This window comes from Struthio camelus, chromosome 5 (genome assembly GCF_040807025.1).
Source record: "Struthio camelus isolate bStrCam1 chromosome 5, bStrCam1.hap1, whole genome shotgun sequence".
In the NCBI taxonomy this organism is placed as follows: Eukaryota; Metazoa; Chordata; class Aves; order Struthioniformes; family Struthionidae; genus Struthio; species Struthio camelus.
The window spans coordinates 75,913,858-75,927,443 of record NC_090946.1 but is presented as its reverse complement, the minus strand read 5'-3'; the positions used below and the strand labels follow the sequence as shown (position 1 = coordinate 75,927,443).

Here is a 13,586-nt window from a genome sequence, read left to right as displayed (position 1 = left end):
CAGTACATGGCTGGATTAGATGCCCTGTCCTAACATTCTCTGCCTTTTCCACCAGAAAACCATGCAGCGTGGTCTCAGCTGCGTTATCAGACTGAGCCGTATTTGTCAAGGCCTATTTAGAAATCATCTGCGACTTAGCTCACATATAGATCTAAGCCTCTGAGAGTAAAACGGTATATTAACAAACTAACCTAATCATTGCAGATTTTTCCTGGAGAAAACTTCTTATTTTACAACAATAAAGCAGAAGGATGGACAGTGTGACTCCAGTCACACAATTAAAAAAATACCATGGCCTCCAAGAGACTTTAGAGGCTATACTAACCTAACAAGGTCTGATGACATACAGTACCCTTCGCTTTGCTTGTGGGAACCCCAAGTCACACAAAAGGTATGACTTAAACGAAGTCGCAAACTCCCCAGAGTTCCCAAAGTTTCCTCATTTTTTTCACCTGCTGCTTTGGATAAGCTGAAATTTTAGACAAAGGTTGACGCGCTATAATAACAAAATGAAGATCAAGGAGAAGAGACAAAAAACATTTTACTAGAGCGCAACTAATGACTGTATGAGTGGTACGGCTCTAACAGGTCCTGCACGCTAGAAGATTCAAATACAGCAAGACCTCTGAATTCGAATAAGAAAAACTGAACGGGTTGAGAGGTGCCTCTTTGCTTTAAGACCACATCTAGCCTAAGAACAGTATCTTGGAAAACCGTATCTTAGGATTTTCCCTCACATCTCTTTCCTAACCTCAGTGTGACTCTTTTGAAGTCTTTAAGCAAAATGGTATCCCTAAACCCTTGTTTTTCTTTCATTACTGAAGATCTTGAAATGTTTAAGCGTTTCGGAAGGTGGAGCCAAAAGGAATTCCACAGGGAATGCAGATTCACAAGCTATGCAATGGGTACTGTATTTCATAAGGGATAAAGAACCATCTATACACGGTATTATCCTACATCTCGCAAGAAGGCAGCTAAAGAGCATGCAGAAAGAAAATGAGGCATTGTGTCAATTACGTGTGAGATTATGCAATTACAGCTGAGTGTAAGAGAAAAAGTAAACAGCAGGCCTTATGCACAGCTGACAAAAAAAGCTTTAAAAAGTTACCGCTGACGATCTGACTTGTAAGTGGCTGTCAGCTCGTCAAACATGGTGCTGTTCATTTCCATGAATGCCTTCAACACATTGTAGACTAAAGCCACAATAGCCCTGTGAAACATTACAGAAGAAAAAAGAAAGGAGGAGTCTATTAGTTTCAGCTGAAATCACATGGGAAAGTACAGTATCTTCTCTTACCAGCGTTTCTGGGGCTGATTCTGCTCTTTCAAGTATGACAATGTAAATCCTTCAATTTCAGTGAAACTACTCTTGATTAAAACATTTGAAGGTGAGAATCAAATTTCATTTCTCTACTGATTACGTAAATAGAACCACCCAAAACTCTAGGGCAAAAGATGACAGCAGAAAGCTATTACATAAAACTGCACTCTTCCCTCATGCTGTGTAGCAACTCTGAATGCAACCCCAAGGATAAAAATCATCAATGCTAGCGTAAATAATAGAATTTATACATGAAATGGGAATGATTCATGTTTCCTTAAGATTTTTCTATGAAGCTGAACGTTCAGTGCATCTACGCAAAATACAAGTTCGGATTTCAAGATTGATTTCTTTGTATTCATACCTTCCGTATTAATTTTTACTTTGGTACACGGAAAACAAAACAATCTTTAAAAAACACAAATCATTTAGGTGAGATATGGCAGTGTATAAAGCAGTGTATATATAAATATATACACAGTATCTACTTTGCTTATGGCTGTCCCTGATCCCAGGCAAGAGCCAATATACCACAGCTCATTTAATTCTAGTTGTTTAATTGCATAAAAGTGACAGGCATATAAGAAGAGAAGGTGTATAATAATTTTTTTAAGCATTCAAAGGCGTTCTATCTCAAAAAAGTTCAAAAAAAAGGAATAAGTGGATTTCTCTTTTAAAGCATCTGACTGGATAACTAACTTAAACCTACTGGAATTTCCAAAAGCAGACGGATCTGCCAATAGCCTTATTATCTAGAGGTCAAAATTTCCTTCTGGCAGTGCTGAAGATAAAGAAAAAACCGAAGCAACTAAAAGGGCAGCAGGGAAGAACTGAATATGAACAGCATACAAAGAAGCTGGAATGGATTATAAGTCAAGAGATCCCAGTTCCTGACCCCCTCCCCACTACGGTCCTTATGTCTGGACATGGGGCTGCTTAGGAAATGCCTTTTCACCCAGGAAGTGGTGAAGGAACCTTAGAGGAGACAGGAACCTTTGGAGCTAATCTAGATAGCAGATAAACTTGTGTCTGCCACCCCCTGCCCCGTCCCCACTATTTGCCTCTTTCTACATACTTCTGTTGTGTTGCCCGCATTTCAATACGTTCTTATAAGAATAAATATACTTGTAACTATCTTCTTTACTTTACATGTATCTTAACCTGGTTTGCGTTTCTAAGATACTCCTGGAGCAAGCACAGAAACTTGAGGGATTGGGGAGACGCAGAACATAAAGACAAACATTTTAAAGAATGAAACATTTTACAAATGCTTTACATTAAGGACTTAACAAAGCAACTGGGACCTGAATGTAGCACAGTTCATTAAAAACGCTAGGTTTGCTAAATGGTAACCACCTTGGCTCAGAAATACTCTTCAACCAAAGTACAGAAAATGCAAAATCAAACTGTAATAGTATTTTCCATTTAAAAAATTTCCACTAGGTTATTTCGTAACAAAAAAGAAGGCCAAATTAACTAGATTTCAATATGAAACAACTGCTGAGTAATACTGCGCTTAGCAGAACTGCTGTATTCAAATAAATTTATAAAAAACAACCCAACCTAAGAACATACTGAAATTTATATGCTTCATAAATGTTTAGAAAAATGTGGTATCAGAGGTCTACCAGAGGTACCAGCATCATCCACGATGCCACAAAGACTTATTAACGCCAAGTGATACTCATCTAGACAATTCATGATCAAGCTTATGACGTACCCCAGTTCATAAAACACTGCGTAGGAGAAATGCTTGATGAGCAACACTGTCTTCAATAACAATGCAATGTCTAATTTCTGTTCTTTCCAACTTACGAGAAGGTTTATTTTTATCCCATAAAGTACAAATCTTTGTGCACATATCATATCACTTACAACATTTGGAGCCAAGCTAGAGTATAGTCTAATTTCCATTGGCATTAATAGAGCTGCACCTGCTTGTGCCAGCTTTGAATTTCCATCATTCCCATTCAGATGTTCTTCAGCAGACACTTCCTAAGTTGACTAGTTGTTTGACAAGTGGCAAGATAAAATTTAATGCCAAAACTTACGGATTCCAGTGTTCTTTAGAAATCCTATAAAGACTGGAAAACATGATGGGAAGTATAACATTTGAATTCTCCTCTATCAAACTCATGATGTATTCATTATTCCAATAATACAGCGCTCTCTCAGCCACCTTTGAGTCAGAGGAATAAAATATTAATAGGAATTCAGATACCTATAATTTTTGTAATATTCTGAAGTAAAAACAAATCACATGAATTTAACTGCAATGAATTAACATGAAATCATTAACTTCGGAATTAAAATTCTATTTTAATCAGTAGCATAACATGCATTAATGGAATTAACTTTTTACACTCTGATTCAGATCCTGCAGCACCCTCTCTTTCTCCTGAACAATATGCCGTCTCCCACCGAAGGCCAGCTGCAGACACTGCAATACTGCTGCAGCTTTGGAGGGGAAGGGAGAGAGGAAAGACGTCTTGCCTCTCCATTCCCTCAATCATGTAACTTTGGAGTTGGAAGGAAGACAGCAGCAATGAGGGGATCAGAAGGAGGAGACAGGGAAAGCTGGGCTGTATATGGATGCCGGTAGCTGGGCTGTATATGGGGGAAGAGAGTGGGAAAAGGGAATCACTGATCTAAATTTTGCTGAAAACAGACATAGTCAAAGGAAGATCCTAAGAGAGTCACACCAGCCTTTGTGCCAGGGTAGGTCACACAGCTTAATAGCTTAATATGGAGGCACTGCAGACCATGAATCCCATCTCTTCTTCATATATGATTGAACCTTCATTCCTATTCACCCTCCCTTCTTTCTGTCATGCAACTGGGCCTGCGTGAAGAAGAGAGGCTACGGGATCCCAGAACACTTCCCCACTCTTAATTAAAACAAAATCTTGCATTACTGTCACCTCTACTCAGATATCCTTAGAGAAGGAAGCGGGAAAACAAGAACGCTGCACAATGCTGCACTGAAAAACAGAGCAAAGACGTTCTCCTGGGCCTATCAGTCCAAAGGCCATGGGGCAAGTACCTATCATCTACAGCCAGGAGGGCTCAGCATCTGCTTGAACACAGTTTAAGGTCTTATACGGCTCAGAACTGCAAATTCCATGCTGTAGCCCAAAATGAATCTAACCTGTCACTCACGGAGCTCTGAACTGAACTCTGAGTAGTTCAGAAAAGAAACCTCTACTACAACATACCTTTCCAGGGAAAAGCCAAAAGATTAGTATTTTAAAATCGTGTAACACAAACTAACATTTACATTTCAGGATTTTTTATGTTTGAAATTGAGACTATACATTCCTATATAAACAATAACCTCTGCTACTACTGACCTGAAAATGAGGGCTAGAAACACACTTGGCAATTTGTTTAAACAAGGGTTCCTGGATTTTGACAAATTGTGAAGGTTCAATCACATCCAAGATTTCCTCCAGCTCCCCTAGGAACATGACCTGAAGACAAAGAACAAAGTGTTGAATTTAAAACCTTTGAATTATCTTGATCTGCAAAACCCTGTGTACCCTCAATATTCCACTGCTTCAGGGAGAACTGGAAGCCCTCACTAGCTCTACAAGACTCTCTTTAAAAATAAGTGATCAGTTTAGCTTTTGCAGTTTCTGGACCTGACCTCTTATGGAGGGGAGGACAAGCGTGTGCAAACGCTGTATTGAAAGGTAAGTAGTAATCGTCTAGAACAAAATTCAGAATTGTACCAGCATACGCAGGCTGAAACCCCAGCCTTAAAGAGACAGAGACTTCGATTCATCAAGGCTTCAACTCTATTAATTAAGGATAGTCACTTAATTTTATCTCCTTTTTGGAAGTAACATTCAAAATAACAGTTCTGCTGTTCATCAGGGAAATTCAGATTTGCACAAAGAATATGAAATAAATATGCAAAGGTCTGACTGTATCCTTTACATGTTTAGTAGGTAAATGCCAGATAATAAAACATCCTTTCATCACCCCTGGAAAAATAGAATCCTTGCAAATAAACAGTTCCAAATCTAATAGAATTTTCCACTCTATCCTCACCATATTTATTTTCTCCTTTCTAAAACAAAAAGATATTATTTTCTTTGCAGAAGAACCAGTGTTTATTTTGCTAACAGAAACTATGGTTATGAGGAGCTTTTCTCTTCACAGTCTCTTCAGAGAAACTACGTCCAGAAAAGAGGATTCAAGCATGGACAATCGCCCATATGAATTAATAACAAGATCCACCATAGCATGTGGAATCTACCTGGAAATATCTAGAAATTCCCTGCATGTTGTTTTGTAGAATTATTAAACTCCCTCTTACTTCTTGTTAACATTAACATATCACTTACCTCTTTCTGACTGCAGGTTTTTGGCCAGAATTTCATTAAACCTCTAATGACCTAAATTAGAAGAAAAAAGTATTCATATTTTTATCTTTCTCACCAGAGGCTAAGCCAGATGTTTAAGATACAAGAAAGTATGAAAGAAATATTTACTGGTTCTGTGAGCGAGGGGTCTTTCTCCAGAAACTGTACTATGCAATATGCCAACTGTGAAAGAGTAAAGATTTAAGAAAATGGAGTTAGAACATTTTTTAATTAAAAAAAAAAACACAAAGAGACATTAAAAAAACAAGAGACTCAAGGCAAGATGTTATACAGCTTTCTCAGATTGCACCTGGCTTTAAACTGAGATGCAAAGGACTGTGCATATTCCAGTTTATAGCAAATTACTGATAACATACTTCAAAAAAAATTTAAGGTCACAAAGTGGTAGACACAATTTAAAAATCAGAGGAACTTGGAATTCTAAGTACAGTCATATAACCAATACTTTGAAGATTTTGTTACTCCTTGAAACTGCTTCTTTTACACTTTTTGTATATGGGCCAAACCATAGAAACTCTCACAAGATAAGCTGCCCCAGCCAAAATCTAGCATAACATATTTAGCAAGCAAGGCTGCGTCAGCATAAGACAGACTGCACTATGTGAGATCAGAGAGAAAGGCAACAGGTATCACTTATCAGAGGAAAAAAACGTCATGAAAGCAGAACGTACAAAAGAACAATGTGTTAATGTGAGGGAAAACACTGAAGATTAAGCAAAAAATGAGGGTGTTAGTATTCAGAAAGTTGTTAGAATGAAGAAGAGCCTAGAGAGCAGCATAAGACTAAGAAGCGCAAATATTCTTTTGGGACAGGGAAAGGGGCTGGATGGAATGGGGAAGGCAGCCTTCGGAAAGAAGCAGAGAACAAAATCTAAGGAGAGAATTTAACTACTATACACAAAACCCAAAAATCTTACAGATATACAGAGGTTATGCAAATTTTCATTTTTAATTATCTAACCAGAATAGAAGCAAAACATTTTTAATACAAAACACATTAAAGGAATAAAAAACAGCTATCACATTTTTCCACTTGACAAAACTTTTCCCCCACCTTTTTTGTGCTAAGCAATTAAACTTCCACAGCAACTAAAATAATACATCATTCTAACTGAGCAGAAAATATTTTTATAATTTCTACCTGTGCATGGAAGAGTGATAAACTCCTGACAGTATGTAAAGGAATCAGGACCTTCACCAGAAACTGTTTATGCTCTGCCTTAAGAGGTAAAGCAAAACCATTGATAATACTAGAAATTAGAAGAGAAATATTTGTTAGTGTTATCATCATAGAAAACATATCTGAGGTCTGAACAAGTACTTTCTAGATTAAAATAAGACCAGCTCATGCTATTTGTGCTGACTTTTGTCCTTCTCGATATTAGCAATGCAGTATATGTCTAGGTAGCAATTCAGCTCTGACCCAAGAATAATTATGTAAACAGCTGCACAAACCTGTTGCCAAACAGATAAGACACTGTCTGTGTGGTCATTCCGTGTATACAATGTGTTCTCGCATGATTAACAATTGAACTTACCAGAATTAGATTCACTTGAGATATTCACACTGTTTAGTGTGCTTAAAAAAAAAAAAATCTGCAGCACGTTAAGGATGAAGTCCGCAGGATGTAACACAAGGAAAAAAAAAAAAAAAAAATCAATCCACCACTTTATGCTGTAAAACGCATTCAGCTATATACTCCTGGCAAAGACCTGAGAGAGACTGCGCATGGGCTTACAGATGAGCACGTGCACACATCTTTTTTCAGAATCAGGGCTTAGAGTAATACTTTTTCTGAATCTGACGCTATTCTGACGTGTCCAGAAGGAAAGTTTGAGATAATAAATAAGGACTCTTTTACCTTCCTAAAATTTCCAACAGTTCAGCTACGCCATTGAAGTGTTCAGTTTCATAAACAAATCTAAAAAAAGAAAAGTTAAATATAAGTAATATATCAGTTTCCCAAAACGTTCCTAAGAGAAAAGTATCTTCTCCCACAACTTACCGTAGAAAAATATTATTAATCTGTTTTCGGATAAATGCTCTAAGACCGAGAAACTTGCCATAAATTCTGTGCAAGACTGTTTTTAGGTAGTCCCTTTCTCGAGGGTCTTCACTGTCAAACAGCTCCAACAGCTGAGTTTAAAGATAAAGAAAGAAATGAAACAGTGGCTTGACTTCATATTTGACAAGTATTACCCACAGACCTCTAGATAAAAGTTATGTTCATGCAATCATATGCATGTGTGGATATGATATTTATGTTATCTAAGATGTAGAAATACGGTATTTAATATCTGATGTAACCTCAGTACACCATCACGCAACTCAGCTTATTAACCTCCATTTCAAACATAACAAATCTTTGGCAATCTTCAACCAACCAATATACTTCAGATTAATTAGCACCTAAATGTTGCCTTCCTTCTCCAAAAACATAAAATGAAAACAAATAAAAACAATTATTTGCTCTCACACAAAGGAAGTGAGACAATTTGCCTATTGCAACTCCATCATTCCCTTACTCTGTAGAACTAGAGATTCTCATTTGCCCTAATAATTTGCCCGCAAAACTTTACATCAAGGTCACATTTTTCTAGTTGTTTGTAATTTATATTATGAGCTCTTAAGCCTTCCAAGTAACTGCACGGCCTTCATGTTGTGGAAAGACTTGACACTAAAGTCTGTGCCAGCAAAGGATCTGCTGTCATAGGATCTCCGGCAATCCAGATGAATCAAAGAATTAGGGAGGACTAATCTTGCATGTTGAACAAAACGTTAACTTCATTATCCAGGGAAAAAAGCCTGTACTAAGAAACTCTTAAGTAAGACTTTAAAACAGTGAAAAAAGACTTAAAAAATAATAATGAGGTACTCAGTCAAACCAGAATACCATCCAGTGTCTTTGTACCGTACAAAATATATCCTGAAACACTGAAATATGAAGTTGCTTCTAAGAATCAAATCACTAAGCGAGCAACAGGAGTATCACCTATAGGCTTTGCGTTCTATTTGCCTTGAATCTTCTATGACAAAAATATGAACTTCCTCCCACCATTCCTACCCCATCTTTTTTGACAGAACAGCATAGGTTATGTTGGAGGACATCTGGAATGAAATAGAAGATGAAATGAAAAAAAGAACTAGCAAGTGCACGGGAAATAAAGAAATTTAAGGTAATAATCATAGGCAATCAGCATCTATCTTGCATGAAAAACAAAGCAACTGGCAACCAGTACCTAACCTATAAGAGGAAAAAAAGGTAGTTTTCCAAACAGATCTCATAATCGTACAAAGAGAGTGGCGCACACACACACACACAGAACACCTACAGCAACGGTAGAAAACAAAATTATCTTAGACTTACAAATATAAAAATTATAAATATCATTAATACGTTTAGTAACCAATTTCCATGAATGACTGGAGAGAAAGAGAAAGTAAGTTCTAATTTAATTTCTACGCCAAAACAAATTACTTACTTCCTGAGCTCAGTGCTTGTACAGAACCTGAACTATTTCACAGCAATCAGTCAGCAATGCCTTACTGAACAGATCTGTGAAACAGGTATTTTTATGCGATATGACTAATACCTTCCGAGTTAATTAGAATACTGAAATTGGGTATAGTCAACCATCAGCAGCTCTTGTGCATGCAAATACAACATAATCTTCAACTATGCATCCAATTTCTAACTTACATGCCTGTTCTGAAGTGTTTACATGAAGAAAAAAAAAGATTTTACGTGTTTGCAATATGACACTTCTTACAGAGGTGACAATTCCTAACGTAAAAAAAAAAAAAAATCTTTAAAATGATGACATAAATTGCAGAATTTAAAGCAACCTGAGATGTCCAAAAATCACATGAGAGTTTATCAGAGAAAACTGCTGAATCAATGTCAGATATCCAGACAGATGGCCCTGTGCTCTCAGAAATGCAGAGCTACTACAGTTAATAAAATACATCTTTTTTTTTTTTTAAATAACCTTAACGACCATGTCTTAACTCCCCATATTCACATTTTCACAATATTTTACTTTAATTACTGCTTTAAGTATTATTACTACATTTCTGCAGAACTCTACTTAGCAGTGGCCAGATGATGCAAAGTAATGTAATTTTATTTTTGTATGGTACATTACTTTGGAATTCATTCTAACATTTTATCAGTGTATGTATACTACCTGATCTCTCTCAAACTGCTACACAATCGGGAGGAGTTGGGAGCGGGGAGAAAAAGGAAAAAAAAAAAAAAACAGTTCAAAGTTGGTAAGTTGTCTGGGATTCTGCTTTGTAATATTGAGGTTCAGGATGGATGGATGTGTTCTTCATCACTGTTTTGGGAGTCTCAGTAGCTTGCAATGAGATCACGCCATCTTTCCCTTGCAGGAAGGATCAGTGGTCGGAACTTCACGGAGAAACTATGAGGTTTCTCAAGTGCCCTCCGGAGGTTATACACACATTGCTTTGTTCAATCAGCTCTCCAGTTAAATAAACAAACAGCCACCTCATCCTTCTGCAAATAACAAATTTCACCCAAAGACAGCAAACAGCTGGAAACATTTAGGTATTTAATTTTCTTATTGAATTGGTTTTAGGAGCAAAATATTTACATTTCCAGTTCTGTTATACAGATCCTCTGTGGAAACACTGCTCACCTTGGACTCCGTCTCTGATTAAACAGGCACGTATTTTGATACGTCCAATTTGCTGTCAGGTTTCACCCATAAAGTCTTATTTTAAGTGACAGGCTGCAAGATTTCCATAATTCATATGACTATTCTGACACTAACCATACTTAGAAATGCAAAATAAAATTTCCCAAAAAGCAACCTACAGTAACACATATACTTATGGAGGTATTTGAACAGCATGTCTCTTAGCAACCACTGCCAACCATTTCAGACTGTATATAAGCAGTTTTTAGAAATGAACAGTTATACAGTTAAGTACAACATTCTGCCGAAAGCTGAATGCCAGTAATACAATAGTATTTAAAAAACAACAGCAAACCAAAAAAGCAAACAAAAGAACCCTTTGAAAACTGCCCATTAAAAAAAAAAAACACCTCTCATTTTTACATACAGGCCTACTCACTGCTAAGAAACATTAAAGTTTCTCATATTTTAAAAACAAGTTACAGAAAAAGTTGATTTTAAAGATTGTCACAGTTGTATTGTTAGTATCATGAAACAGGATCCAGCAAATACGCTCAGTGTTACTAAGTTTCAACTTGGTTTCCAGCGTAAGTGATCTGTCATAATCACAGTTCCTTAGAGTTATTCTAGACAAGCGCAAAAATGTAATAAAAAGTGCAAGGACATCCAAGTTCCAATAGGCCAAACTGGACCGCACAAACCATACAGCAGGAACTTCTGAATTCTTGAATTTCTTTTGACCTCTAATATGTTGTATCATACTTTTTCAGGTAAGTAGCCTTTGAAGTCCCATACTTCTCTCTTTCAGTAGATACCATTCTTTCATTTAGTGGATCATTAAAGGGTAAGAGGATCGAAAAAATCCTTGTTTTGGACCCATTGTCCTGGGCCAAATTCTAACAGGGATGAACACTCTGAAAAGGCACAAGTGAGGAGGATACTTCCACTCATGACCAACTTCAGCAGCTCATACCAGGAATATCTAGAAATGGCATCTTCAGATTTGGGAGTAGAACACAAGCATCCTTTCTAAAGCACTCCTGCCATACCTAAAGCAAATAACATTAGTCTGAGAAAACCTGCCAACAGTGATTTCCCCTCAGCATATTCTTACACCTCCACCAGCTACTGGAAGACCACAGACTGGTGCACTCGCTCACTCAAATCAATGTTTAAACGAGCAAGAATGAAAACCCATCACAGAGGTTTGATGCAGAAGAAAAAAATGCTCATTTGCTTTAGAAGAGGGATAAAAAAGAAAGTATTTTCCACCCCTAGAGTGAAGAACAGCTTGTGATATTCAGAATGAAAGTGAAGTCCCTTCCTAGGATCTTTGAATTTAAGGACAGAAATGGCGCTCTCAGGAGCATTTTTCAGGTATTCTTTATGTGATTAATGTATAAGGACAGCAAAAGCACTGCTTTTATGCCCTGGGGAATCTCAGGGAAAAATAAAAGCCCCACGATGAAAAGGTGAGAGAAAGGTTTTCAGAAACCTCCTGCCACTTCTAGTTTGGCTTTTATTCAAGTCTCAATGCCTACGAAATTCCCTTGCCTAAGTAAGTAGGAATCTTCAGAAATGTCCTTGATTTTAAAAGCAAGCTATAGACTGCAATGAATACCAAGTTCTTCCTGACGCTTGGGTACCACAAAAACTCACGACAGGTGTGAAAAGCGTAAGACAGGCCATTGCTGACAGCTGAAGAGAAAAGGCAAAAGATCTTATCCACGATGCTTCCTGGCTCCTTGCAGAATGCATGTGCCTTCAACCATCTCTGTTACAGCCCCTGTTGAGGCCTGGAAGAAAGTTCTTCAAGAGCGAAGACTAGCTATGGTAGTTTCAAGCAAATAATGAAGCATACAAGAAGCACAGCTTGTACAAAAGGAAGAGGAAGATGAAACGTGTGTAAAATATCTGGCTACCATCTGACTGACTGACAAGAGGCCATCTCTTCCATTAAGCCATACTGATGGCAAGCAAATTACAAAGATAAAGCTTCCGTTCTTTGCCAACGTTGTTCATTATTGATGCTTCTTCCACTATGCTTTCAATACAGCTTGAACTTTACATGGCCTTTTGATTTACTTCCTCCCCAAACACTATAGCATCAAATTTTTCAGTACTGCTCTGGGAACAGGTTTGTTAATGAACTTCTGCCCCTTTCGCCAGCTCTCTAGCGGAGACGGAGAAAAGAAATACTCTCCCTTTCCAACAGAAATATTTTAAAAATATTAAGCCCCATTAAAACTGGGGTTTAAGTAGTCTCTCTAAAGGGCAGCATTTTTAGTAAACCCTTAGTAAACCTCGTAGTAAACCCTTCGTTTTTCAATAGCTATAGTTTTAACTCACTCCCATAAACAGTAAGTCGAATATTTTGATTAATGTGTTAAAACCGGAGCCAAACTAAATATCGTATGTATCTATAGCAACATAGACACATATGCACACACAATATCTCCCATTTAATTTGAAAACTTTTACTGTAAATGCTTGTTTAGCCTTTTTCTGCTGCAAATGAAGTTACAGCTTCAAATTTCAAGCAAAAATCTTTCAAACACTAAAAGCAAAGTGAAGCCTGTAAGAAAACCGATCCGCTTACCTGCAATACAAATTTCTGATCTATGTACTTTTTGGCAATGCTGGGCTGGAATTCTTGGCTTTCCAAAAATCGTATGAAAAACTCATATACAAGCTACAAAAGAAAAAAAAAAACATGCTTTAGTTCATGACTTTATTATTTTACATATCTCCCTAAATTCTTTCTCTAGAAAAGAAAATACTAATTTTTCCCAGGAGCATATGTAAAAGATTCTTCTGCTTTATCAAATTGCTACCTTAGAGTTAGAATTAATTACATGAGCTTTGTAAGTTAGTTTTGCTTGTTTAACTCCAATCAGAGACATTTAATTACTAAGAACAGGCACTGCCACCTTGTAATGCCTGCTGTCATCTTGTAAAGCTTCCTAGAGTAATTGGCAAGCACATTTTGACTGCCCTCCGAACTGCTGAAGTCACATCAAATACAGAAATTGTGATTCTGAAAGGGCTAGTGAAACAGTTGGAAATTTTTATTTTAAATTGGAAACTGCTTACTGTAGCATTCTGCTATAACTTGAAACAAAGATGATGAATACAAAACAGGATTTAATCAGGAGAGCCTAACTAACTGCACAGGTCAGCTTCAGGGCTGCAGAATGCTTGCTTGCTCTCATGCA

The 13,586-nt window shown here is 37.2% G+C and overlaps 1 protein-coding gene across 9 annotated transcripts in view; it reads right to left on the bottom strand.

Moving 5' to 3' along the window:
* PPP2R5E (protein phosphatase 2 regulatory subunit B'epsilon) overlaps positions 1–13,586 on the bottom strand; it is a 78,650-nt gene that overhangs the window by 6,134 nt on the left and 58,930 nt on the right. For 7 of the 9 annotated variants that reach the window (XM_068947339.1, XM_068947336.1, XM_068947337.1 and 4 more), the window contains 9 exons: positions 12,971–13,063; positions 7,716–7,846; positions 7,572–7,631; positions 6,851–6,959; positions 5,818–5,871; positions 5,671–5,721; positions 4,672–4,791; positions 3,373–3,500; positions 1,109–1,210 (listed from right to left, as the gene is read on the bottom strand). In XM_068947339.1, the coding sequence (XP_068803440.1) occupies positions 1,109–1,210; positions 3,373–3,500; positions 4,672–4,791; positions 5,671–5,721; positions 5,818–5,871; positions 6,851–6,959; positions 7,572–7,631; positions 7,716–7,846; positions 12,971–13,063 (848 nt within the window). The remainder of the gene's footprint in view (positions 1–1,108; positions 1,211–3,372; positions 3,501–4,671; positions 4,792–5,670; positions 5,722–5,817; positions 5,872–6,850; positions 6,960–7,571; positions 7,632–7,715; positions 7,847–12,970; positions 13,064–13,586) is intronic. The other 2 variants (XM_068947341.1, XM_068947340.1) reach the window with 1 other exon arrangement.